Here is a 25,612-nt window from a genome sequence, read left to right on the forward strand (position 1 = left end):
GCTAGTATTAACCCAGGGGGGCTAGTATTAACCCAGGGCTAGCAACAACCCAGGGAGGCTGTATTAACCCAGGGGGCTAGTATTAACACAGGGGAGGCTAGTATTAACCCAGGGGGCTAGTATTAACCCAGGGGGCTGAAGTATTAACCCAGGGCTAGCAACAACCCAGGGAGGCTAGTATTAACCCAGGGCTAGTAATAACCCAGGGGCTAGTAATAACCCAGGGGGCTAGTAATAACCCAGGGGAGGCTAGTAATAACCCAGGGGAGGCTAGTAATAACCCAGGGGAGGCTAGTAATAACCCAGGGGCCAGCAACAACCCAGGGGAGGCTAGCAATAACCCAGGGGAGGCTAGTAATGACCCAGGGGAGGCTAGCAACAACCCAGGGGAGGCTAGTAATAACCCAGGGGCCAGCAACAACCCAGGGGAGGCTAGCAATAACCCAGGGGAGGCTAGCAACAACCCAGGGGAGGCTAGCAATAACCCAGGGGAGGCTAGCAACAATCCAGCGGGGGCTAGCAACAACCCAGGGGAGGCTAGCAATAACCCAGGGGAGGCTAGTAATAACCCAGGGGAGGCTAGTAATAACCCAGGGGAGGCTAGTAATAACCCAGGGGGGGCTCGTATTAACCCAGGGGGGGGCTCGTATTAACCCAGGGGGGCCGTATTAACCCAGGGGGTTAGTAATAACCCAGGGGCTAGTAATAACCCAGGCTGAATAGTAATAACCCAGGGGGGGTAGTAATAACCCAGGGGAGGCTAGTAATAACCCAGGTGAGGCTAGTAATAACCCAGGGGCTCGTAATAACCCAGGGGCTAGTAATAACCCAGGGGAGGCTAGTAATAACCCAGGGGCTCGTAATAACCCAGGGGCTAGTAATAACCCAGGGGCTAGTAATAACCCAGGGGCTAGCAATAACCCAGGGGAGGCTAGTAATAACCCAGGGGCTAGTAATAACCCAGGGGCTAGTAATAACCCAGGGGAGGCGAGTAATAACCCAGGGGAGGCTAGTAATAACCCAGGGGCTCGTAATAACCCAGGGGCTAGTAATAACCCAGGGGCTAGTAATAACCCAGGGGCTAGTAATAACCCAGGGGCTAGTAATAACCCAGGGGCTAGTAATAACCCAGGGGCTCGTAATAACCCAGGGGCTAGTAATAACCCAGGGGCTAGTAATAACCCAGGGGCTAGTAATAACCCAGGGGCTAGTAATAATCCAGGGGCTAGTAAGCAATCAGGCCAGAGGGGGTGTGATGTATGGCTAATATACCACGGTTAAGGTTTGTTCTAAAGCACGACGCAACGAGGAGTGCCTGGATACAGCCCTTAGCCGTGGTATATTGGCCACATACACTACATGACCAAAAGAATGTGGACACCTGCTCGTTGAACATCTCATTCCAAAATCATGGACATTAATATAGAGTTGGTCCCCCCTTTGCTGCTATAACAACCTCCACTCTTCTGGGAAGGCTTTCCACTAGATGTTGGAACAATGCTGCTATAACAGCCTCCACTCCTCTGGGAAGGCTTTCCACTAGATGTTGTAACATTGCTGCTATAACAGCCTCCACTCTTCTGGGAAGGCTTTCCACTAGATGTTGTAACATTGCTGCTATAACAGCCTCCACTCTTCTGGGAAGGCTTTCCACTAGATGTTGTAACATTGCTGCGGGGACTTGCTTCCATTCAGCCACAAGAGCATTAGTGAGGTCAGGCACGGATGTTGGGAGATTAGGCCTGGCTCGCAGTCGGCGTTCCAATTCATCCAAAAGGTGTTCGATGGGGTTGAGGTCAGGGCTCTGTGCAGGCCAGTCATGTTCCTCCACACAGATCACGACAAGCCATTTTTGTCATGCTGAAACAGGAGAAGGCCTTCCCCAAACTGTTGCAACAAAGTTGGAAGCACAGAATCGTGCAGAATGTCATTGTATGCTGTAGTGTTTAGATTTCCCTTCACTGGAACTAAGGGGCCCGAACCATGAAAAACAACCCCAGACCATTATTCCTCTGCCACCAAACTTTACACTACACATTCAGGCAGGTAGAGTTCTCCAGGCATCTGCCTAACTCAGATTCGTCCGTCAGATTGCTTGATGGTGAAGCGTGATTCATCACTCCAGAGAACCCGTTTCACGGCTCCAGAGTCAATGGCGGCGGTTTTACACCGCTCCAGCCGCCGGCAGCTTAGCGTTTGCGGATGGTGATGTCAGGCTTGTGTGCGGCTGCTCGACCATGGAAACCCGTTTCATGAAAGCTCCCGACAAACAGTTCTTGTGCTGACGTTGCTTCCAGAGTATTGGAACTTGGTAATGTTGCAACCGAGGACAGACCATTTTTATGCGCTCGTGCTTCAGCACTCGGCGGTACCGCTCTGTGAGCTTGTGTGGCCTACCGCTTGCCGGATGAGCCGTTGTTGCTCCTAGACGTTTCCACTTCACAATAACAGCATAGCAGGGCAGAAATGTGGCGACGAACGACTCGTTTGGAAAGGTGGAATCCTATGACAGCGTCACGTTGAAAGTCACTGACCTCTTTCAGTGAGGCCAATTCTACAGCCAATGTTTGTCTATGGAGATTGCATGGCTGTGCGCTCAGTAGCGGGTGTGGCTGAAATAGCCAAATGCAGTCATTTGAATTGGTGTCAGCATACCTTTGTATATATAGTGTATCACAAAACCCCGAGGTGCCTTATTGCTATTATAAACTGGTTACCAACATTATTAGAAGCGTCAAAATAAATGCTTTGTCACACCCGTGGTATACGGTCTGATATACCTCAGCGGTCAGCCAATCAGCATTCAGGGATCGAACCACCCAGTTTATAATATCAAATAATGACCAAGGCCCTAAAGGGGTGGAGACTAACCTGATTGGCTCTCTCTAGATCGGTCATCACCATTTCAATCTCATCGGCCCTGAGGAGGAGGAAGTAGAGGAGGAAGTAGAGGATCAAGTGTTACTAAGGGGCACACAGGACAGTGATCATTACACACATCTAATACACACACATCTAATACCACACACATCTAATACACACACACACATCTAATACACACACACACACACATACACACACACACACACATCTAATACACACACACACACACACACACATCTAATACACACACACATCTAATACACACACATCTAATACACACATATCTAATACACACACACACATCTAATACACACACATCTAATACACACACATCCATATCTAATACACACACACATATCTAATACACACACACATATCTAATACACAGAAACACATCCATCTAATACACAGAAACACATCCATCTAATACACAGAAACACAAATATCCACAGAAACACAAAGCCTCCCCGAAACACACATAAGTCTCTCTCTTAAAAGTGTACATGTCCCAGCTGTCAGGTTTACATCTAGATGTTGGATAAAATGAATGAGTAAATATGAAACTATTTGTGAGAAGATGCAATGGGGAAGTTGGCCTTCTAAACGAGATACTTGTTAAGATGTAAAGTTTGAACTCGGCAGTGGCCACGCCCCCGTGACATCAGGTGTCATAGAACCGCCCCTTTTCCTCACAGAGTATAAAACCCACTTCCTATAAAAATGTACATTCAAGTCAGAACGCCGGGATGGAGTGCCCTTGTTGGAATGGCTACAGTTCTATAGGCCACTGTCACGATCGTCGTGAGGACGTCGGGGACAGAGCGTAGCGTGGATACATTCATCTTGATTGAATGAAGAACACGAAGAACACTTAAAACAAAAAAACAACAAAACGATTAAGACGAACGTGACCGCTATATTAGAAAAGTGCAAACACAGGCAACTAGACAAAGACAATAACCCAGAGAAAATACCCCAAAAAAGATGGCTGCCTAAATATGGTTCCCAATCAGAGACAACGATAAACACCTAGGCAACCATAGACCTACATAAACACCTAGATGGAAACAACCCCATAAATCTACAAAACCCCTAGACAGTAAAAACCCTAGATGAGACGAAACACACAATACCACCCTCGTCACACCCTGACCTATATAAAGAAAACAAAGAACACACAGGTCAGGGTGTGGCAGCCACAGAGAACATACAGCTGAAGTTTTTTTATTTTTTTTTAACCTTTATTTAACTTGGCAAGTCAGTTAAGAAAACATTCTTATTTTCAATGACGGCCTAGGAACAGTGGGTTAACTGCCTGTTCAGGGGGCAGAGCGACAGATCTGTACCTTGTCAGCTCAGGGATTTGAACTTGCAACCTTCCGGTCACTAGTCCAACGCTCTAACCACTCGGCTACCCTGCCGCGGCTACATGGCTGGAAATCATTAAACTCTGAGACTATCGCTCACCACAGAATAAGAGCAAATCACAGATGTATAATTACTAGCCCGGAGCAGGAAATTACGTAAGTCTTGGACGAGAATACCGACGACCGCTCGGAAGCATCTATTCTATGCAACGACCGACCATCTGCACGCCTGACGTATCCATTACAACAGACACTATCCAGAGTTGCAACCAGGAAGGACATGGTGACTTCTGGGGAAGTTAACCGGAGACTCTCTGATGAACTGAACTCTCCAGCAGACGGACCGGCGATTCCAACGGAGGAGACAACAACGACATACGGGCGTAAATATATACATTGCAATTATTCTCGAATGAGCGGCCCCGTTCATTTGCAAAAGATTAGCATTTCAATTCATATAATTATAGACTGTGTGAAGTGGATCCATTTGTCTTTCCCGCTCTTTCGCTGTCCACACCTCTTTCCTTTGTCTACCAAGCCATATCGGGTTAGTCCACTAGGGACTTTTTCTTTGTGTTATGTAGTCACCCAAATATCTACTGTTTGTTTGTTATGTATAATTCTGTGTGATTATTGAGTTCGTACATAAATAATTAAGTCAATTTGTATATTGCTGATTCATGATTCATGCATCAACGCATGTAGTTGCATGTATACAACTCTGAAACTCATGTTGTGTGTGTGTGTGTGTGTGTGTGTAGCTGTGTATGTGTGTGTGTGTGTGTGTGTGTGTGTGTGTGTGTGTGTGTGTGTGTGTGTCACTACATCTCTCCCTCTGAGGTCATTTATACCCCCTCTTATATCCCCCTTTGTAACCCCTCCCCCCTTATACCCCCCCTTTATAACCCCTCCCCCCTTATATCCCCCCTTTATAACCCCTCCCCCTTATAACCCCCCTTTATAACCCCTCCCCCCTTATAACCCTCCCCCTTATAACCCCTCCCCCTTATAACACCCCCTTTATAACCCCTCCCCCTTAATAACCCCTCCCCTTATAACCCCCCTTTATAACCCCTCCCCTTTATACCCCCCCCCCTCCCCTTATAACCCCCTCCCCCAATGTCCCTCACTAAGACTAAAAGCGTACAGAGACCCTCATCCAGTGGTATAATAGGAGATTTTTGGGGAGGTTCTAATTAAGCAATAAGGCCCTGAGGGTGAGGTACATGGCCAATTTACCACGGTTAGGGGACTGTCCAGAACAGGAAGAGAGTGTCCAGAACAGGAAGGAGTGTCCAGAACAGGAAGAAGTGTCCAGAACAGGAAGGAGTGTCCAGAACAGGAAGGGAGTGTCCAGAACAGGAAGGGAGTGTCAGAACAGGAAGGGAGTGTCCAGAACAGGAAGGCAGTGTCCAGAACAGGAAAGGGAGTGTCCAGAACAGGAAGGCAGTGTCCAGAACAGGAAGGGAGTGTCCAGAACAGGAAGGCAGTGTCCAGAACAGGAAGGCAGTGTCCAGAACAGGAAGGCAGTGTCCAGAACAGGAAGGCAGTGTCCAGAACAGGAAGGCAGTGTCCAGAACAGGAAGGCAGTGTCCAGAACAGGAAGGCAGTGTCCAGAACAGGAAGGCAGTGTCCAGAACAACCCTTAGCCGTGATATATTGGCCATATATCTCAAACACCCCCCCGAGGAGCCTTATTGCAAAAAATAAACCGGTTACCAACGTCATTACAGCTGTAAAAACAAATGTTTTGTTTTCCCCGTGGTATACGGTCTGATATTTGGCTGACAGCCAATCAGGGCTTGAACCAGCCAGTTTATAAAATGCCATATAATCTCTCAGTATTTACAGTGTATTGCTAAAGCCTGGATTTCGAGGCTGTCATTGAGCGGCAGGAGAAGGTCCAACCTCTGGGGCTTTCCGCTGGAGATTCCTAATCGCTTGGTGACCTCGGAGGGAGAGATGTCGTGACTGGAAATAATCACAGCAGCAAGTGATGCGATGGAGAGAAATGTTCACACACACACACACACACACACACACACACACACACCTACACACACACAGCTACACACACACACACAGACACCACCAGGCTCTGCACTCTGCCCTAAGGATTACAGTGAAGAACACCCACACACCCCCAACCACACCCAACCACCCCCACGGTCAGCCGAAACTCACTTTGCTGTGCAGTCCTTGTCATACTTGGTCTTCAGATCAAAGAGCTCTGCCTGAGTTGTTTCAAGAGCTGAAAAACAGCCAAGAAACAACAGCTATTAGTCAGGCCAACGGTGTGTGTGTGTGACAGATACAGGACAGGTAGTGAATGGACTGGTAGCTACCTGTCTGTAAGGCCTGGGCCTTGTGGTCAGCCTCAACCAGCTTAGAGGACATGGAGTCCTGGCTCTCCTGGAACTTTCTGGAAACAGAGATGGAGGATGGGGAGAGACAGAGATGGAGGGATGGGGAGAGACACAGAGAGAGATGGAGGGGTGAGGGAGAGAGGTGATGGAGGGATGGGGAGAGACAGAGAGAGATGGAGGGATGGGAGAGAGAGAGAGAGATGGAGGATGGGGAGAGACACAGAGAGAGATGGAGGGGTGGGGAGAGACACAGAGAGAGATGGAGGGGTGGGGAGAGACACAGAGAGATGGAGGGGATGGGGAGAGACAGAGAGAGATGGAGGGATGGGGAGAGACAGAGAGATGGAGGGATGGGAGAGAGAGAGATGGAGGGATGGGAGAGACAGGAGAGATGAAGGGATGGGAGAGACAGAGAGAGTCGGAGGGATGGGGGAGAGAGAGGGAGACAGAGGGATGGGAGAGAGACAGAGAGAGATGGAGGGATGGGGAGAGAGACAGAGAGAGATGGAGGGATGGGGAGAGACAGAGAGAGATGGAGGGATGGGAGAGACAGAGAGAGATGGAGGGATGGGGAGAGACAGAGAGAGATGGAGGGATGGGGAGAGACACAGAGAGATGGAGGGGTGGGGAGAGACACAGAGAGAGATGGAGGGGTGGGGAGAGACACAGAGAGAGATGGAGGGGTGGGGAGAGACACAGAGAGTGATGGAGGGATGGGGAGAGACAGAGAGAGATGGAGGGATGGGGAGAGACACAGAGAGAGATGGAGGGGTGGGGAGAGACACAGAGAGAGATGGAGGGGTGGGGAGAGACACAGAGAGTGATGGAGGGATGGGGAGAGACAGAGAGAGATGGAGGGATGGGAGAGAGAGAGATGGAGGGATGGGAGAGACAGAGAGAGATGAAGGGATGGGAGAGACAGAGAGAGTCGGAGGGATGGGGAGAGAGAGAGACAGAGGGATGGGGAGAGAGACAGAGAGAGATGGAGGGATGGGGAGAGACAGAGAGAGATGGAGGGATGGGAGAGACAAGAGAGTCGGAGGGATGGGGGAGAGAGAGAGACGGAGGGATGGGGAGATAGACAGAGCGAGATGGAGGGATGGGGAGAGGGACGGAGGATGGGGAGAGACGGAGGGATGGGGAGAGACAGAGAGATGGAGGGATGGGAGAGAGAGAGAAAGATGGAGGGATGGGAGAGAGAGAGAAAGATGGAGGGATGGGGAGAGAGAAAGATGGAGGGATGGGGAGAGAGAGAGATGATGGAGGGATGGGGGGAGAGAGAGACGGAGGGATGGGTAGAGAGACAGGCGAGATGGAGGGATGGGGAGAGAGACAGAGAGATGGAGGGGGGAGAGAGAGACGGAGGGATGGGGAGATAGACAGAGCGAGATGGAGGGATGGGGGAGAGACAGAGATGGAGGATGGGGAGAGAGAAAGATGGAGGGATGGGGAGAGAGACAGAGAGATGGAGGGATGGGGAGAGAGACAGAGATGGAGGGATGGGGAGAGAGATGGAGGGATGAGGGAGGGAGAAATATGGAGGGATGGGAGAGAGAGAGAGAAAGAGGGATGGAGGAGAGAGAGAGATGGAGGGATGGAGATAGACAGAGAGAGATGGAGGGATGGGGGGAGAGAGAGAAAGATGGAGGGATGGGGAGAGAGAGAGAAAGATGGAGGGATGGGGAGAGAGAGAGAAAGATGGAGGGATGGGGAGAGAGAGAGAAAGATGGAGGGATGGGGAGAGAGACAGAGAGAGATGGAGGGATGGGGAGAGACAGAGAGAGATGGAGGGATGGGGAGAGACAGAGAGAGATGGAGGGATGGGGAGAGACAGAGAGACGGGGATGGGGAGACAGAGAGAGATGGAGGGATGGGGAGAGAGACAGAGAGAGATGGAGGGATGGGGAGAGACAGAGAGAGATGGAGGGATGGGGAGAGACAGAGAGAGATGGAGGGATGGGGAGAGAGACAGACGGAGGGATGGGGAGATAGACAGAGCGAGATGGAGGGATGGGGAGAGAGAGAGACGGAGGGATGGGGAGAGAGACAGAGAGATGGAGGGATGGGGAGAGAGACAGGGAGAGATGGAGGGAAGGGAGAGGGACAGGGAGAGATGGAGGGATGGGGAGAGGAGAGACGGAGGGATGGGAGATAGACAGAGCGAGATGGAGGGATGGGAGAGAGAGAGACGGAGGGATGGGGAGAGAGACAGAGAGATGGAGGGATGGGGAGAGAGATGGAGGGATGGAGGGAAGGGAGAGGGAGGGACAGGGAGAGATGGAGGGATGGGGGGAGACAGGAGAGAGAGATGGGATGGGGGAGAAAGACAGGGAGAGATGGAGGGATGGGGAGAGGGACAGGGAGAGATGGAGGGATGGGGAGAGGGACAGGGAGAGATGGAGGGATGGGGAGAGACAGACGGAGGGATGGGGAGATAGACAGAGCGAGATGGAGGGAGACGGAGGGATGGGGAGAGAGACAGAGAGATGGAGGGATGGGGAGAGAGAAGGGAGAGATGGAGGGAAGGGAGAGGGACAGGGAGAGATGGAGGGATGGGGGGAGAGAGACGGAGGGATGGGGAGATAGACAGAGCGAGATGGAGGGATGGGGAGAGAGAGACGGAGGGATGGGGAGAGAGACAGAGAGATGGAGGGATGGGGAGAGAGACAGGGAGAGATGGAGGGAAGGGAGAGGGACAGGGAGAGATGGAGGGATGGGGAGAGAGACAGAGAGAGATGGAGTGATGGGGAGAAAGACAGGAGAGATGGAGGGATGGGAGAGGGACAGGGAGAGATGGAGGGATGGGGAGAGGGACAGGGAGAGATGGAGGGATGGAGAGAGAGACAGGGAGAGATGGAGGGATGGGGAGAGGGACAGGGAGAGATGGAGGGATGGGGAGAAAGACAGGGAGAGATGGAGGGATGGGGAGAGGGACAGGGAGAGATGGAGTGATGGGGAGAAAGACAGGGAGAGATGGAGGGATGGGGAGAGGGACAGGGAGAGATGGAGGGATGGGGAGAGAGACAGGGAGAGATGGAGGGATGGGGAGAGGGACAGGGAGAGATGGAGGGATGGAGAGAGAGACAGGGAGAGATGGAGGGATGGGGAGAGAGACAGAGAGAGATGGAGTGATGGGGAGAAAGACAGGGAGAGATGGAGGGATGGGGAGAGGGACAGGGAGAGATGGAGGGATGGGGAGAGGGACAGGGAGAGATGGAGGGATGGGGAGAGGGACAGGGAGAGATGGAGGGATGGAGAGAGAGACAGGGAGAGATGGAGGGATGGGGAGAGGGACAGGGAGAGATGGAGGGATGGGGAGAGAGACAGGGAGAGATGGAGGGATGGGGAGAGAGACAGGGAGAGATGGAGGGATGCGGAGAGAGACAGGGAGAGATGGAGGGATGGGGAGAGAGACAGGGAGAGATGGGGAGAGAGACAGAGAGAGATGGAGGGATGGGGAGAGAGACAGGGAGAGGGAGGTATGGGGAGAGAGACAGGGAGAGATGGAGGTATGGGGAGAGAGACAGAGAGAGATGGAGTGATGGGGAGAAAGACAGGGAGAGATGGAGGGATGGGGAGAGAGACAGGGAGAGATGGAGGGATGGGGAGAGAGACAGGGAGAGATGGATGGATGGGGAGAGAGACAGGGAGAGATGGAGGGATGGGGAGAGAGACAGGGAGAGATGGAGGGATGGGAGAGAGACAGGGAGAGATGGAGGGATGGGGAGAGGGACAGGGAGAGATGGAGGGATGGGGAGAGAGACAGGGAGGAGATGGAGGGATGGGGAGAGAGACAGGGAGGGATGGGGAGAGAGACAGAGAGAGATGGAGGGATGGGAGAGAGAGGGAGAGATGGGGAGAGAGACAGGGAGAGATGGAGGGATGGGGAGAGGGACAGGGAGAGATGGAGGGATGGGGAGAGGGACAGGGAGAGATGGAGGGATGGGGAGAGGGACAGGGAGAGATGGAGGATGGAGGGAGAGATGGAGGGATGGGGAGAGGGACAGGGAGAGATGGAGGGATGGGGAGAGGGACAGGGAGAGATGGAGGGATGGGGAGAGGGACAGGGGAGATGGAGGGATGGAGGGAGAGATGGAGGGATGGGGAGAGGGACAGGGAGAGAGTCATTCAAAGCAATTAAGACATCGGGTCATTGAGATGGCGTTTCTTCAGCCCCCTCAAACTCCCTTTCTGTTCAATTCTATAACCATGGAAACTGTAACATTTCTCTATTATACCACCATTTCTCAGCCTGTATTCTGCTTAAAAAACCACAAACCACTTCTCATTAAAATGCTGTATTCGGCAGTAATGTTTGGTCACCATGGTTCCCTGGCCGTTCTCCACCAATAGATATAGTTCAATAGTTCCTGACCAATAGATAGTTCAAAGAAGAGACAGAGAAGAGAGAACATGTATTATTTTATTTTATTTCACCTTTATTTAACCAGGTAGGCCAGTTGAGAACACCTTTATTTAACCAGGTAGTGGTGTGTATTGATCAGTATGTAGTGGTGTGTATTGATCAGTATGTAGTGGTGTGTATTGATCAGTATGTAGTGGTGTGTATTGATCAGTATGTAGTGGTGTGTATTGGTCAGTATGTAGTGGTGTGTATTGGTCAGTATGTAGTGGTGTGTACTGATCAGTATGTTGTGGTGTGTATTGATCAGTATGTAGTGGTGTGAATTGATCAGTATGTTTTATGTCACCTTTATTTAACCAGGTAGGCCAGTTGAGAACACCTTTATTTAACCAGGTAGTGGTGTGTATTGATCAGTATGTAGTGGTGTGTATTGATCAGTATGTAGTGGTGTGTATTGGTCAGTATGTAGTGGTGTGTATTGGTCAGTATGTAGTGGTGTGTATTGGTCAGTATGTAGTGGTGTGTATTGATCAGTATGTTTTATGTCACCTTTATTTAACCAGGTAGGCCAGTTGAGAACACCTTTATTTAACCAGGTAGGCCAGTTGAGAACAAGTTCTCATTTACAACTGCGACCTGGCCAAGATAAAGCAAAGCAGTTCGACACAAACAACAACACAGAATTACACATGGGAGTAAAACAAACATACAGTCAATAATACAGTAGAAAAAAGTATATATACAGCATGTGCAAATGAGGTGAGATAAGAGAGGTATGATAAAATAGGCCATGATGGTGATGTAGTTACAATATAGCAATTAAACACTGGAATGGTAAATGTGCAGAAGATGAATGTGCAAGTAGAGATACTGGGGTTCAAAGGAGCAAGATAAATAAATAAATACTGTATGGGGATGAGGTAGACTGGATGGGCTATTTACAGATGAGCTATGTATAGGTGCAGTGATCTGTGAGCTGCTCTGACAGCTGGTGCTTAAAGCTAGTGAGGGGGGTAAGAGTCTCCAGCTTTAGTGATTTTTGTAGTTCGTTCCAGTCATTGGCAGCAAAGAACTGGAAGGAGAGGCGGCCAAAGGAAGAATTGGTTTTGGGGGTGACCCGTGAGATATACCTGCTGGAGCGTGTGCTACAGGTGGGTGATGCTATGGTGACCAGCGAGCTGAGATAAGGGGTGACTTTACCTAGCAGAGACTTGTAGATGACCTGGAGCCAGTGGGTTTGGCGACAAGTATGAAGCCCAGCCAACGAGAGCGTACAGGTCACAGTGCTGGGTAGTATATGGGGTTTTGGTGACAAAACGGATTGCACTGTGATAGACTGCATCCAATTTGTTGAGTAGAGTGTTGGAGGCTATTTTGTAAATGACATCGCCGAAGTCGAGGATCGGTAGGATGGTCAGTTTTACGAGGGTATGTTTGGCACCATGAGTGAAAGGATGCTTTGTTAAGAAATAGGAAGCCGATTCTAGATTTAATTTTGGATTGTAGATGTTTAATATGATTCTGGAAGGAGAGTTTACAGTCTAACCAGACACCTAGGTATCTGTAGTTGTTCACATATAAGTCAAAGCCGTCCAGAGTAGTGATTGCTAGATTTGACACACTGAACTCTATCAGAGAAGTGGTTGGTCAACCAGGCAAGGCAGCCATTAGAGAAACCAAGGCTGTTGAGTTGAGCCAATAAGAACACGCTGATTGACAGAGTAAAAAGCCTTGGTCAGGTCGATGAATACGGCTACACAGACCTTAGGTACAGAACCAATCAGGACAGAGAATCAACCTCAGTACAGAACCAATCAGGACAGAGAATCAACCTTAGTACAGAACCAATCAGGACAGAGAATCAACCTTAGGTACAGAACCAATCAGGACAGAGAATCAACCTTAGTACAGAACCAATCAGGACAGAGAATCAACCCAAGGTACAGAACCAATCAGGACAGAGAATCAACCTTAGTACAGAACCAATCAGGACAGAGAATCAACCTTAGAACAGAGCCAATCAGGACAGAGAATCAACCTTAGGTACAGAACCAATCAGGACAGAGAATCATGGTCCTAGAGCAGGATGCAAGGCAGGGTGACAGGCCATGACCCCGGTGTGTGTTAGAAATAATCATGGTAACAACAGAGGGTTAAGGTTAGGGGAAGGTTAGGGGAAGGTCTGTCACTACAGAGTGATGTTAGTATGTAGAGAATCATGGTAACAACAGAGGGTTAAGGTTAGGGGAAGGTCTGTCACTACAGAGTGATGTTAGTATGTAGAGAATCATGGTAACAACAGAGGGTTAAGGTTAGGGGAAGGTTAGGGGAAGGTCTGTCACTACAGAGTGATGTTAGTATGTAGAGAATCATGGTAACAACAGAGGGTTAAGGTTAGGGGAAGGTCTGTCACTACAGAGTGATGTTAGTATGTAGAGAATCATGGTAACAACAGAGGGTTAAGGTTAGGGAAGGTTAGGGAAGGTCTGTCACTACAGAGTGATGTTAGTATGTAGAGAATCATGGTAACAACAGAGGGTTAAGGTTAGGGGAAGGTTAGGGGAAGGTCTGTCACTACAGAGTGATGTTAGCATGTAGAGAATCATGGTAACAACAGAGGGTTAAGGTTAGGGGAAGGTTAGGGGAAGGTCTGTCACTACAGAGTGATGTTAGTATGTAGAGAATCATGGTAACAACAGAGGGTTAAGTTTAGGGGAAGGTTAGGGGAAGGTTAGGGGAAGGTCTGTCACTACAGAGTGATGTTAGTATGTAGAGAATCATGGTAACAACAGAGGGTTAAGGTTAGGGGAAGGTTAGGGGAAGGTCTGTCACTACAGAGTGATGTTAGTATGTAGAGAATCATGGTAACAACAGAGGGTTAAGGTTAGGGGAAGGTTAGGGAAGGTCTGTCACTACAGAGTGATGTTAGTATGTAGAGAATCATGGTAACAACAGAGGGTTAAGGTTAGGGGAAGGTTAGGGGAAGGTCTGTCACTACAGAGTGATGTTAGTATGTAGAGAATCATGGTAACAACAGAGGGTTAAGGTTAGGGGAAGGTTAGGGGAAGGTTAGGGGAAGGTCTGTCACTACAGAGTGATGTTAGTATGTAGAGAATCATGGTAACAACAGAGGGTTAAGGTTAGGGAAGGTTAGGGGAAGGTTAGGGAAGGTCTGTCACTACAGAGTGATGTTAGTATGTAGAGAATCATGGTAACAACAGAGGGTTAAGGTTAGGGGAAGGTTAGGGGAAGGTTGGGGAAGGTCTGTCACTACAGAGTGATGTTAGTATGTAGAGGATCATGGTAACAACAGAGGGTTAAGGTTAGGGAAGGTTAGGGGGAAGGTCTGTCACTACAGAGTGATGTTAGCATGTAGAGAATCATGGTAACAACAGAGGGTTAAGGTTAGGGGAAGGTTAGGGGAAGGTCTGTCACTACAGAGTGATGTTAGTATGTAGAGAATCATGGTAACAACAGAGGGTTAAGGTGAGGGGAAGGTTAGGGGAAGGTCTGTCACTACAGAGTGATGTTAGTATGTAGAGGATCATGGTAACAACAGAGGGTTAAGGTGAGGGGAAGGTTAGGGGAAGGTTAGGGGAAGGTCTGTCACCTCTAGAGGCAGCGTAGGATAGATATAGGTCTGTAGCATGTTGGGTCTAGAGTGTCTCCCTCTTTGAAGAGGAGGATGGACCGCGGCAGCTTTCCAATCTTGGGGAATCTCAGACGACACGAAAGAGAGGTTGAACAGGCTAGTAATAGGGGTGGCAACAATTTCGGCAGATAATTTTAGAAAGAAAGGGTCCAGATTGTCTAGCCCGGCTGATTTGTTGGGGTCCAGAATTTGCAGCTCTTTGTGAATATCAACTATCTGGATTTGGGTGAAGGAGAAGTGGGGGAGGATTGGGTGAGTTGCTGTGGGGAGCGCAGAGCTGTTGACCGAGGTAGGGGTAGCCAGGTGGAAAGCATGGCCTGCTGTAGAAAAATGCTTATTGAAATTCTCAATTATGGTGGATTTATCAGTGGTGACAGTGTTTCCTATCCTCAGTGCAGTGGGCAGCTGGGAGGAGGTGTTCTTATTCTTCATGGACTTTATAGTGTTCCAGAACTTTTTTAAGTTTGTGCTACAGGATGCAAATTTCTGCTTGCAAAATCTAGCCTTATCTTTCCTAACTGCCTGTGTATATTTGTTCCTAACTTCCCAGAAAAGTTGCATATCACAGGGGCTGTTCGATGCTAATGCAGTACGTCACAGGATGTTTTTGTGCTGGTCGAGGGCAGTCAGGTCTGGAGAGAACCAAGGGCTATATCTGTTTTTGGTTCTACATTCCTTGAATGGAGCATGCTTATTTAAGATGGTGAGGAAGGCACTTTTAAAGAATAACTAGGCATCCTCTACTGAAGGGATGAGGTCAATTTCCTTCCAGGATACCTGGGCCAGGTCGATTAGAAAGGCCTGCTCGCTGAAGTGTTTCAGGGAGCGTTTTACAGTGATGAGTGGAGGTCGTTTGACCACTGACCCATTGCGGATGCAGGCAATGAGGCAGTGATCGCTGAGATCTTGGTTGAAGACAGCAGAGGTGTATTTAGAGGGAAAGTTGGTTAGGATGATATCTATGAGGGTGCCCATGTTAACGGCTTTGGGGTTGTACCTGGTGGGTTCATTGATAATTTGTGTGAGTTTGAGGGCATCAAGCTTAGATTGTAGGATGGCTGGGGTGTTAAGCATGTCACAGTTTAGGTCACCTAGCAGCAGGAGCTCTGAAGATAGATGGGTGGCAATCAATTCACATATGGTGTCCAGGGCACAGCTGGGGGCTGAGGGGGGTCTATAACAAGCGGCAACAGTGAGAGACTTGTTCCTGGAAAGATGGGATTTTTAAAAGTAGAAGCTCAAATTGTTCGGCAGTTCAATGTTGTCAGAAAATGTTATAGTTAGGGATGGAAATTTCTGGGTTTTTGGTGGACTTCCTAAGCCAGGATTCAGACACGACTCGGACATTCGGGTTGGCAAAGTGTGCTAAAGCAGTGAATAAAACAAGCTTAGGGAGGAGGATTCTAATGTTAACATGCATGAAACCAAGGCTATTATGGTTACAGAAGTCAACAAATGAGAGCGCCTGGGAAATGGGAGTGGAGCTAGGCACTGCAGGGCCTGGATTACCCTCTACATCACCAGAGGAACAGAGGAGGAGTAGGATGAGGGTACGGCTAAAGGCTAAAAGAACTGGTCGTTTAGTGCGTTCAGAGCAGAGAGTAAAAGGAGCAGGTTTCTGGGCATAAGAGAATAGATTCAAGACATAATGTACAGACAAAGGTATGGGAGGATGTGAGTACATTGGAGGTAAACCTAGGCATTGAGTAATGATGAGAGAGATATTGTCTCTAGAGACGTTTAAACCAGGTGATGTCATCGCATATGTGGGAGGTGGAACAACATGGTTGGTTAAGGCATATTGAGCATGGCTAGAGGCTCTACAGTGAAATAAGACAGTAATCACTAACCAGGACAGTAATGGACGAGGCATATTGATATAGGGAGAGGCATGCGTAGCCGGGTGATCATAGGGGTCCAGTGAGTGGTCGGGCTGGCTGGAGACACGGCGATTCAGACAGTTAGCAGGCTAACAAGCTAACAGCTAGCAGGCCGGGGCTAGCAAGCTTGTAGCCCGGGGCTAGCAACCTAGTAGACCGGGGCGAGAAAGCTTGTAGACCGGGGCAAGAAAGATAGTAGACCGGGGCAAGAAAGATAGTAGACCGGGGCGAGAAAGCTAGTAGACCGGGGCGAGAAAGCTAGTAGACCGGGGCGAGAAAGCTAGTAGACCGGGGCTAGAAAGCTAGTAGACCGGGGCTAGCAAGCTAGTAGAACGGCGCTAGCAAGCTAGTAGACCGGGGCTAGCAAGCTAGTAGACCGGGGCTAGCAAGCTAGTAGACCGGGGCTAGCAAGCTAGTAGACCGGGGCAAGCAAGCCAGTAGACCGGGCTAGCAAGCTAGTAGAACGGGGCTAGCAAGCTAGTAGAACGGGGCTAGCAAGCCAGTAAACCTGGGATAGCAAGCTAGTAGAACGGGGCTAGCAAGCAAGTAGACCGGGGCTAGCAAGCTAGTAGACCGGGGCTAGCAAGCTAATAGACGGGCCTTAGAGGGACGTCTCGATGGAGGAAAGTCTGTTTTGGCCTCTACGTGTGGTGACATCGATAGACCAGTCGTGATGGATAGTAGGGTTCCGAGTAGCAGAGAGGGCCAAGTCCAGTTGGCAAAATAGGTATAGAGGCCCAAGAAATTAGTTACAGATACTGTAACCCTCCTCTCTATATTCCTAGTAGATACTGTAACTCTCCTCTCTATATTCCTAGTAGATACTGTAACCACGGCGATTCAGACAGTTAGCAGGCTAACAAGCTAACAGCTAGCAGGCCGGGGCTAGCAAGCTCGTAGACCGGGGCTAGCAAGCTAGTGATTTGATTTGATTTGAACCCTCCTCTCTATATTCCTAGTAGATACTGTAACCCTCCTCTCTATACTCCTAGTAGATACTGTAACCCTCCTCTCTATACTCCTAGTAGATACTGTAACTCTCCTCTCCTCTATATTCATAGTAGATACTGTAACCCTCCTCTCTATATTCCTAGTAGATACTGTAACCACGGCGATTCAGACAGTTAGCAGGCTAACAAGCTAACAGCTAGCAGGCAGGGGCTAGCAAGCTCGTAGACCGGGGCTAGCAAGCTAGTGATTTGATTTGAACCCTCCTCTCTATATTCCTAGTAGATACTGTAACCCTCCTCTCTATACTCCTAGTAGATACTGTAACCCTCCTCTCTATACTCCTAGTAGATACTGTAACTCTCCTCTCTATATTCCTAGTAGATACTGTAACCCTCCTCTCTATACTCCTAGTAAATACTGTAACCACGGCGATTCAGACAGTTAGCAGGCTAACAAGCTAACAGCTAGCAGGCCGGGGCTAGCAAGCTCGTAGACCGGGGCTAGCAAGCTAGTGATTTGATTTGAACCCTCCTCTCTATATTCCTAGTAGATACTGTAACCCTCCTCTCTATATTCCTAGTAGATACTGTAACCCTCCTCTCTATACTCCTAGTAGATACTGTAACCCTCCTCTCTATATTCCTAGTAGATACTGTAACCCTCCTCTCTATATTCCTAGTAGATACTGTAACCACGGCGATTCAGACAGTTAGCAGGCTAACAAGCTAACAGCTAGCAGGCCGGGGCTAGCAAGCTCGTAGACCGGGGCTAGCAAGCTAGTGATTTGATTTGATTTGAACCCTCCTCTCTATATTCCTAGTAGATACTGTAAACCTCCTCTCTATACTCCTAGTAGATACTGTAACCCTCCTCTCTATACTCCTAGTAGATACTGTAACTCTCCTCTCCTCTATATTCCTAGTAGATACTGTAACCCTCCTCTCTATATTCCTAGTAGATACTGTAACCACGGCGATTCAGACAGTTAGCAGGCTAACAAGCTAACAGCTAGCAGGCCGGGGCTATAGCAAGCTCGTAGACCGGGGCTAGCAAGCTAGTGATTTGATTTGATTTGAACCCTCCTCTCTATATTCCTAGTAGATACTGTAAACCTCCTCTCTATACTCCTAGTAGATACTGTAACCCTCCTCTCTATACTCCTAGTAGATACTGTAACTCTCCTCTCCTCTATATTCCTAGTAGATACTGTAACCCTCCTCTCTATATTCCTAGTAGATACTGTAACCACGGCGATTCAGACAGTTAGCAGGCTAACAAGCTAACAGCTAGCAGGCCGGGGCTAGCAAGCTAGTGATTTGATTTGAACCCTCCTCTCTATATTCCTAGTAGATACTGTAACTCTCCTCTCCTCTATATTCCTAGTAGATACTGTAACCCTCCTCTCTATATTCCTAGTAGATACTGTAACCACGGCGATTCAGACAGTTAGCAGGCTAACAAGCTAACAGCTAGCAGGCCGGGGCTAGCAAGCTAGTGATTTGATTTGAACCCTCCTCTCTATATTCCTAGTAGATACTGTAACCCTCCTCTCTATATTCCTAGTAGATACTGTAACCCTCCTCTCTATATTCCTAGTAGATACTGTAACTCTCCTCTCTATATTCCTAATAGATACTGTAACTCTCCTCTCTATATTCCTAGTAGATACTGTAACCCTCCTCTCTATACTCCTAGTAAATACTGTAACCACGGCGATTCAGACAGTTAGCAGGCTAACAAGCTAACAGCTAGCAGGCCGGGGCTAGCAAGCTCGTAGACCGGGGCTAGCAAGCTAGTGATTTGATTTGAACCCTCCTCTCTATATTCCTAGTAGATACTGTAACCCTCCTCTCTATATTCCTAGTAGATACTGTAACCCTCCTCTCTATATTCCTAGTAGATACTGTAACCCTCCTCTCTATATTCCTAGTAGATACTGTAACCCTCCTCTCTATACTCCTAGTAGATACTGTAACTCTCCTCTCTATATTCCTAGTAGATACTGTAACTCACCTCTCCTTCTCTGCATAGTCATTGTGGAGCTGGACCTGTTTCTCCTGGACCAGGTTCTCAGCCTGGTTCTTCAGGGACTGCTCATAGTCCCGGATCTTCTCCTTCAGGGCTTTAATAGTCACCTCTAGACCAGGAGAGAGAGAGAGGGGGTGAATACAGGATAGTGGGAGAGATGATTATTCCAGTCATGAAGTCCCATCATAAAAGGAATATTATAAACACGATTCACCCCAGCTTGAAACGAAAAGGGGAATCAGGTGCTCATCCGAGGGACTTGAAAGTGTGTGTGTGAGTGAGTGTGTGTGTGAGTGTGGTGGATTGAAACTCCATTCTCCCAGCTCTGACACATAATCAATAGAGTTCTCTCAGAGACCTTTTACCCTGTCCTTGCTTAGCACAACCTTAAACATTTAGGTTGCTGGGATCAATGTCCCCTGCTGAGGGTTTCTCTCTGAGTGTGTGTGTGTGTGGGGGGGGGGGGGGGGGTTTAAGCTGCCACTATTGAGCTGTTCCAATTCACTCACGCTGAGCTGTTCCAATTCACTCCCGCTGAGCTGTTCCAATTCACTCACGCTGAGCTGTTCCAATTCACTCACGCTGAGCTGTTCCAATTCACTCACGCTGAGCTGTTCCAATTCCCTCACTCTGAGCTGTTCCAATTCCCTCACGCTGAGCTGTTCCAATTCCCTCACGCTGAGCTGTTCCAATTCCCTCACGCTGAGCTGTTCCAATTCCCTCACGCTGAGCTGTTCCAATTCCCTCACGCTGAGCTGTTCCAATTCCCTCACTCTGAGCTGTTCCAATTCCCTCACGCTGAGCTGTTCCAATTCCCTCACGCTGAGCTGTTCCAATTCCCTCACTCTGAGCTGTTCCAATTCCCTCACTCTGAGCTGTTCCAATTCCCTCACGCTGAGCTGTTCCAATTCACTCACTCTGAGCTGTTCCAAAATACTCTCCTCCTCATTGTTCTCTCTATACTACTCCTGTAGTCATTCCCCTCTCTCCTCTCCTTCCCATTCCTCTGTCCTCTAGTCATCTCCTTCCCTCCCTCCACCATCCCTCCACCATCCCTCCCTCCCTCCATCCCTTCCTCCCTACCTTCATCCATCCCTTCCTCCATCCATCCCTTCCTCCCTCCCTTCATCCCTCCCTCCCTCCCTCCCTCCCTCCCTCCCTCCATCCCTTCCTCCCCTCCCTCCATCCCTCCCTCCCTCCCTTCATCCACCCCCTTCCTCCCTCCCTTCCTCCCTCCCTTCCTCCATCCCTCCCTCCCTCCCTCCCTCCATCCCTTCATCCATCCCTCCCTCCATCCCTCCCTCCATCCCTTCCTCCATCCCTCCCTCCCTTCATCCATCCCTCCCTCCATCCCTTCCTCCCTCCTTCCTCCATATATAGAGAATATTCCATGACCACTGCATGTCTGACACACCGCTTTCTCTGACCAGATAACCCCTTTTCTTGCTCCATTTTAGTAGTGTGTGTGTGTGTGTGTGTGTGTGTATGTGTGTGTGTGTGTGTGTCTCACCCTGGTTCTTGACCTCAGTAAACTCTTTGTTGTAGTCCTCTAGAGTCTCTCTGAGTTTGAGGTTCTCTGTCTCGATGTCGTGCATCTGCTGGAGCTTCAGCTGTAACTGCTGACCCAACTCCAGCACAGGGACAGGGTCTGAGAAAACACACACACACAGGGACAGGGTCTGAGAACACACACACACACAGGGACAGGGTCTGAGAAAACACACACACACAGGGACAGGGTCTGAGAACACACACAGGGACAGGGTCTGAGAAAACACACACACTACGTTACACACACACACGCACACTATGTTAAACACACACACTACGTTACACACACACTACGTTACACACACACACACACTATGTTACACACCACACTACGTTACACACACACTACGTTAAACACACTACATTACACACACACACTACGTTACACACACACACACACACTACGTTAAACACACACACACACACTACGTTACACACACACACACACACACACACACACTACGTTACACACACACACACTATGTTACACACACACACACACACACACTACGTTACACACACACACACACACACTACGTTACACACACACACTACGTTACACACACACACTACGTTACACACACACACACACTACGTTAAACACACACACACACTACGTTACACACACACACACACTACGTTACACACACAAACACACACACTGTTACACACACACACACTATGTTACACACACACACACACACACACTACGTTTTGCCACATTTCAGGCTTCAAACATTTACTTTCAGTGCAGCAAACTCTCTCCAGAAGTTCAGTGAGGATCTCTGAATGATCCAATGTTGACCTAAATGACTAATGATGATAAATACAATCCACCTGTGTGTAATCAAGTCTCCGTATAAATGCCCCTGCACTGTGATAGTCTCAGAGGTCCGTTAAAAGCGCAGAGAGCATCATGAAGAACAAGGAACACACCAGGCAGGTCCGAGATACTGCTGTGAAGAAGTTTAAAGCCGGATTTGGATACAAAAAGATTTCCCAATCTTTAAACATCCCAAGGAGCACTGTGCAAGCAATAATATTGAAATGGAAGGAGTATCAGACCACTGCAAATCTACCAAGACCTGGCCGTCCCTCTAAACTTTCAGCTCATACAAGGAGAAGACTGATCAGAGATGCAGCCAAGAGGCCCATGATCACTCTGGATGAACTGCAGAGATCTGCAGCTGAGGTGGGAGACTCTGTCCATAGGACAACAATCAGTCGTATATTGCACAAATCTGGCCTTTATGGAAGAGTAGCAAGAAGAAAGCCATTTATTAAAGATATCCATAAAAAGTGTTGTTTAAAGTTTGCCACAAGCCACCTGGGAGACACACCAAACATGTGGAAGAAGGTGCTCTGGTCAGATGAAACCAAAATTGAACTTTTTGGCAACAATGCAAAACGTTATGTTTGGCGTAAAAGCAACACAGCTCATCACCCTGAACACCCTATCCCCACTGTCAAACATGGTGGTGGCAGCATCATGGTCTGGGCCTGATTTTCTTCAGCAGGGGCAGGGAAGATGGTTAAAATTGATGGGAAGATGGATGGAGCCAAATACAGAACAAAACATAAAGCAAAATCTACAATGGAATGGTTCAAAAATAAACATATCCAGGTGTTAGAATGGCCAAGTCAAAGTCCAGACCTGAATCCAATCGAGAATCTGTGGAAAGAACTGAAAACTGCTGTTCACAAATGCTCTCCATCCAACCTCACTGAGCTCGAGCTGTTTTGCAAGGAGGAATGGGAAAAAATGTCAGTCTCTCGATGTGCAAAACTGATAGAGACATACCCCAAGCGACTTACAGCTGTAATCGCAGCAAAGGTGGCGCTACAAAGTATTAACTTAAGGGGGCTGAATAATTTTGCACGCCCAATTTATCAGTTTTTGATTTGTTAAAAAAGTTTGAAATATCCAATAAATGTCGTTCCACTTCATGATTGTGTCCCACTTGTTGTTGATTCTTCACAAAAAAATACAGTTTTATATCTTTATGTTTGAAGCCTGAAATGTGGCAAAAGGTCGCAAAGTTCAAGGGGGCTGAATACTTTCGCAAGGCACTGTATAGAACAGACCGAACTCACTCCATTAAATTAGTCAAAAGATAAATATTTTACATTTGGTTAGAAATAAATTAGAAAATAATTTGAAAGGAGAAAGATGTCCTTGTGTGCTACTTAAACTCAGCAAAAAAAAAGAAACGTTCTCCCACTGTCAACTGTGTTCATTTTCATCAAACTTAACATGTGTAAATATTTCTATGCACAAGATTAACAAGATAACAAGATAACAAGATAACAAGATTCAACAACTGAGACATAAACTGAACAAGTTCCACATAAATGGAATAATGTGTCCCTGAACAAAGGGGGGGGGGGGTCAGCTGTTATATAGATCTACACTATGGTTATATGGATCTATACTATGGTTATATGGATCTATACTATGGTTATATAGATCTACACTATGGTTATATAGATCTATACTATGGTTATATAGATCTACACTATGGTTATATAGATCTATACTATGGTTATATAGATCTACACTATGGTTATATAGATCTATACTATGGTTATATAGATCTACACTATGGTTATATAGATCTATACTATGGTTATATAGATCTACACTATGGTTATATAGATCTATACTATGGTTATATAGATCTACACTATGGTTATATAGATCTATACTATGGTTATATAGATCTACACTATGGTTATATAGATCTATACTATGGTTATATAGATCTACACTATGGTGATATAGATCTATACTATGGTTATATGGATCTATACTATGGTTATATGGATCTATACTATGGTTATATAGATCTACACTATGGTTATATAGATCTATACTATGGTTATATAGATGTATACTATGGTTATATAGATCTAGACTATGGTTATATAGATCTACACTATGGTTATATAGATCTATACTATGTTTATATAGATCTAGACTATGGTTATATAGATCTACACTATGGTTATATAGATCTATACTATGTTTATATAGATCTAGACTATGGTTATATAGAACTAGACTATGGTTATATAGATCTATACTATGGTTATATAGATCTAGACTATGGTTATATAGATCTACACTATGGTTATATAGATCTATACTATGGTTATATAGATCTAGACTATGGTTATATAGATCTATACTATGGTTATATAGATCTATACTGTGGTTATATTAGATCTACACTATGGACATACAGTGGGGTAAAAAAGTATTTAGTAAGCCACCAATTGTGCAAGTTCTCCCAGTTAAAAAGATGAGAGAGGCCTGTAATTTTCATCATAGGTACACTTCAACTATGACAGATAAAATGAGATTGTTGTTCTCCAGAAAATCACATTGTAGGATTTTTTATGAATTTATTTGCAAATTATGGTGGAAAATAAGTATGGTAGAAGGAAGTAACAAGGCTCAATCTCTATACAGTTTAAACTGGTGGTGGATCTATTTGTGTCTTACCTGGGACATCTATCTCCATCTCTTACCTGGGACATCTATCTCCATCTCTTACCTGGGTCATCTATCTCCTCTCATCTCTTACCTGGGACATCTATCTCCATCTCTTACCTGGGACATCTATCTCCATCTCTTACCTGGGACATCTATCTCCATCTCTAACCTGGGACATCTATCTCCATCTCTTACCTGGGACATCTATCTCCATCTCTTACCTGGGACATCTATCTCCATCTCTAACCTGGGACATCTATCTTCATCTCTTACCTGGGACATCTATCTCCATCTCTTACCTGGGACATCTATCTCCATCTCTAACCTGGGACATCTATCTCCATCTATTACCTGGGACATCTATCTCCATCTCTAACCTGGGACATCTATCTCCATCTCTAACCTGGGACATCTATCTCCATCTCTAACCTGGGACATCTATCTCCATCTCTTACCTGGGACATCTATTAATGTCTTGTAGACGTTCAAGAAGGAGCCTTCTGTTTCTTTACTTCTTTTGCTCAAGGCATCGATCTGAAAGGAGGAGAGGAATAATTCAGCAAAAACAGACCGTGTTATTGGCTGTCAGAGTGTCTGTCTTTCTGTGTACCTTGTGTGTAACGCTGATCTCTAATAACGAGCAGTGGTTCTGCTAAACTATTCCACACACACGATGCTCTGTTCAGCTGTTCCTCCGATGAATGAAGTCTTTCTGCTGTTGACCATTTCGGTGCCGGGTAAAACCGTACTGACACCAGTTAACAGCTTGCCACAGCCACACACAGCTGGCTGAGGGTTGATAGACACAGATGTGTATTCAGGAATCGCCCAGGGAGATACGTTGCAGGAATGCAGCCATTAACGTAAGAGTCATGACACGAATGCCATCAGTGACATTACTGAAATGGGTGGCATTAAGACAAGCCCCACCCCTCCCCAGCACATATACTAAGCCCCACCCCTCCCAGCACATATACTAAGCCCCACCCCTCCCCAGCACATATACTAAGTCCCACCCCTCCACAGCACATATACTAAGCCCCACCCCCTCCCCAGCACATATACTAAGCCC

The 25,612-nt window shown here is 47.5% G+C and overlaps 1 protein-coding gene across 1 annotated transcript in view; it reads right to left on the bottom strand.

Annotated features, from left to right (window-relative positions):
• Positions 1 to 2,164: 2,164 nt before the first annotated feature.
• The window catches only part of LOC135537941 (protein CASP-like), a 139,218-nt gene continuing 115,770 nt past the window's right edge, over positions 2,165 to 25,612 (bottom strand). The window contains exons 4-10 of the mRNA XM_064963949.1: positions 24,996 to 25,074; positions 21,004 to 21,141; positions 19,479 to 19,602; positions 6,596 to 6,672; positions 6,435 to 6,501; positions 2,872 to 2,920; positions 2,165 to 2,290 (exon numbers count right to left, since the gene is read on the bottom strand). Of these exons, the coding sequence (XP_064820021.1) occupies positions 2,165 to 2,290; positions 2,872 to 2,920; positions 6,435 to 6,501; positions 6,596 to 6,672; positions 19,479 to 19,602; positions 21,004 to 21,141; positions 24,996 to 25,074 (660 nt within the window). The remainder of the gene's footprint in view (positions 2,291 to 2,871; positions 2,921 to 6,434; positions 6,502 to 6,595; positions 6,673 to 19,478; positions 19,603 to 21,003; positions 21,142 to 24,995; positions 25,075 to 25,612) is intronic.

Source organism: Oncorhynchus masou, unplaced genomic scaffold, assembly GCF_036934945.1.
Source record: "Oncorhynchus masou masou isolate Uvic2021 unplaced genomic scaffold, UVic_Omas_1.1 unplaced_scaffold_874, whole genome shotgun sequence".
Lineage (NCBI taxonomy): Eukaryota > Metazoa > Chordata > Actinopteri > Salmoniformes > Salmonidae > Oncorhynchus > Oncorhynchus masou.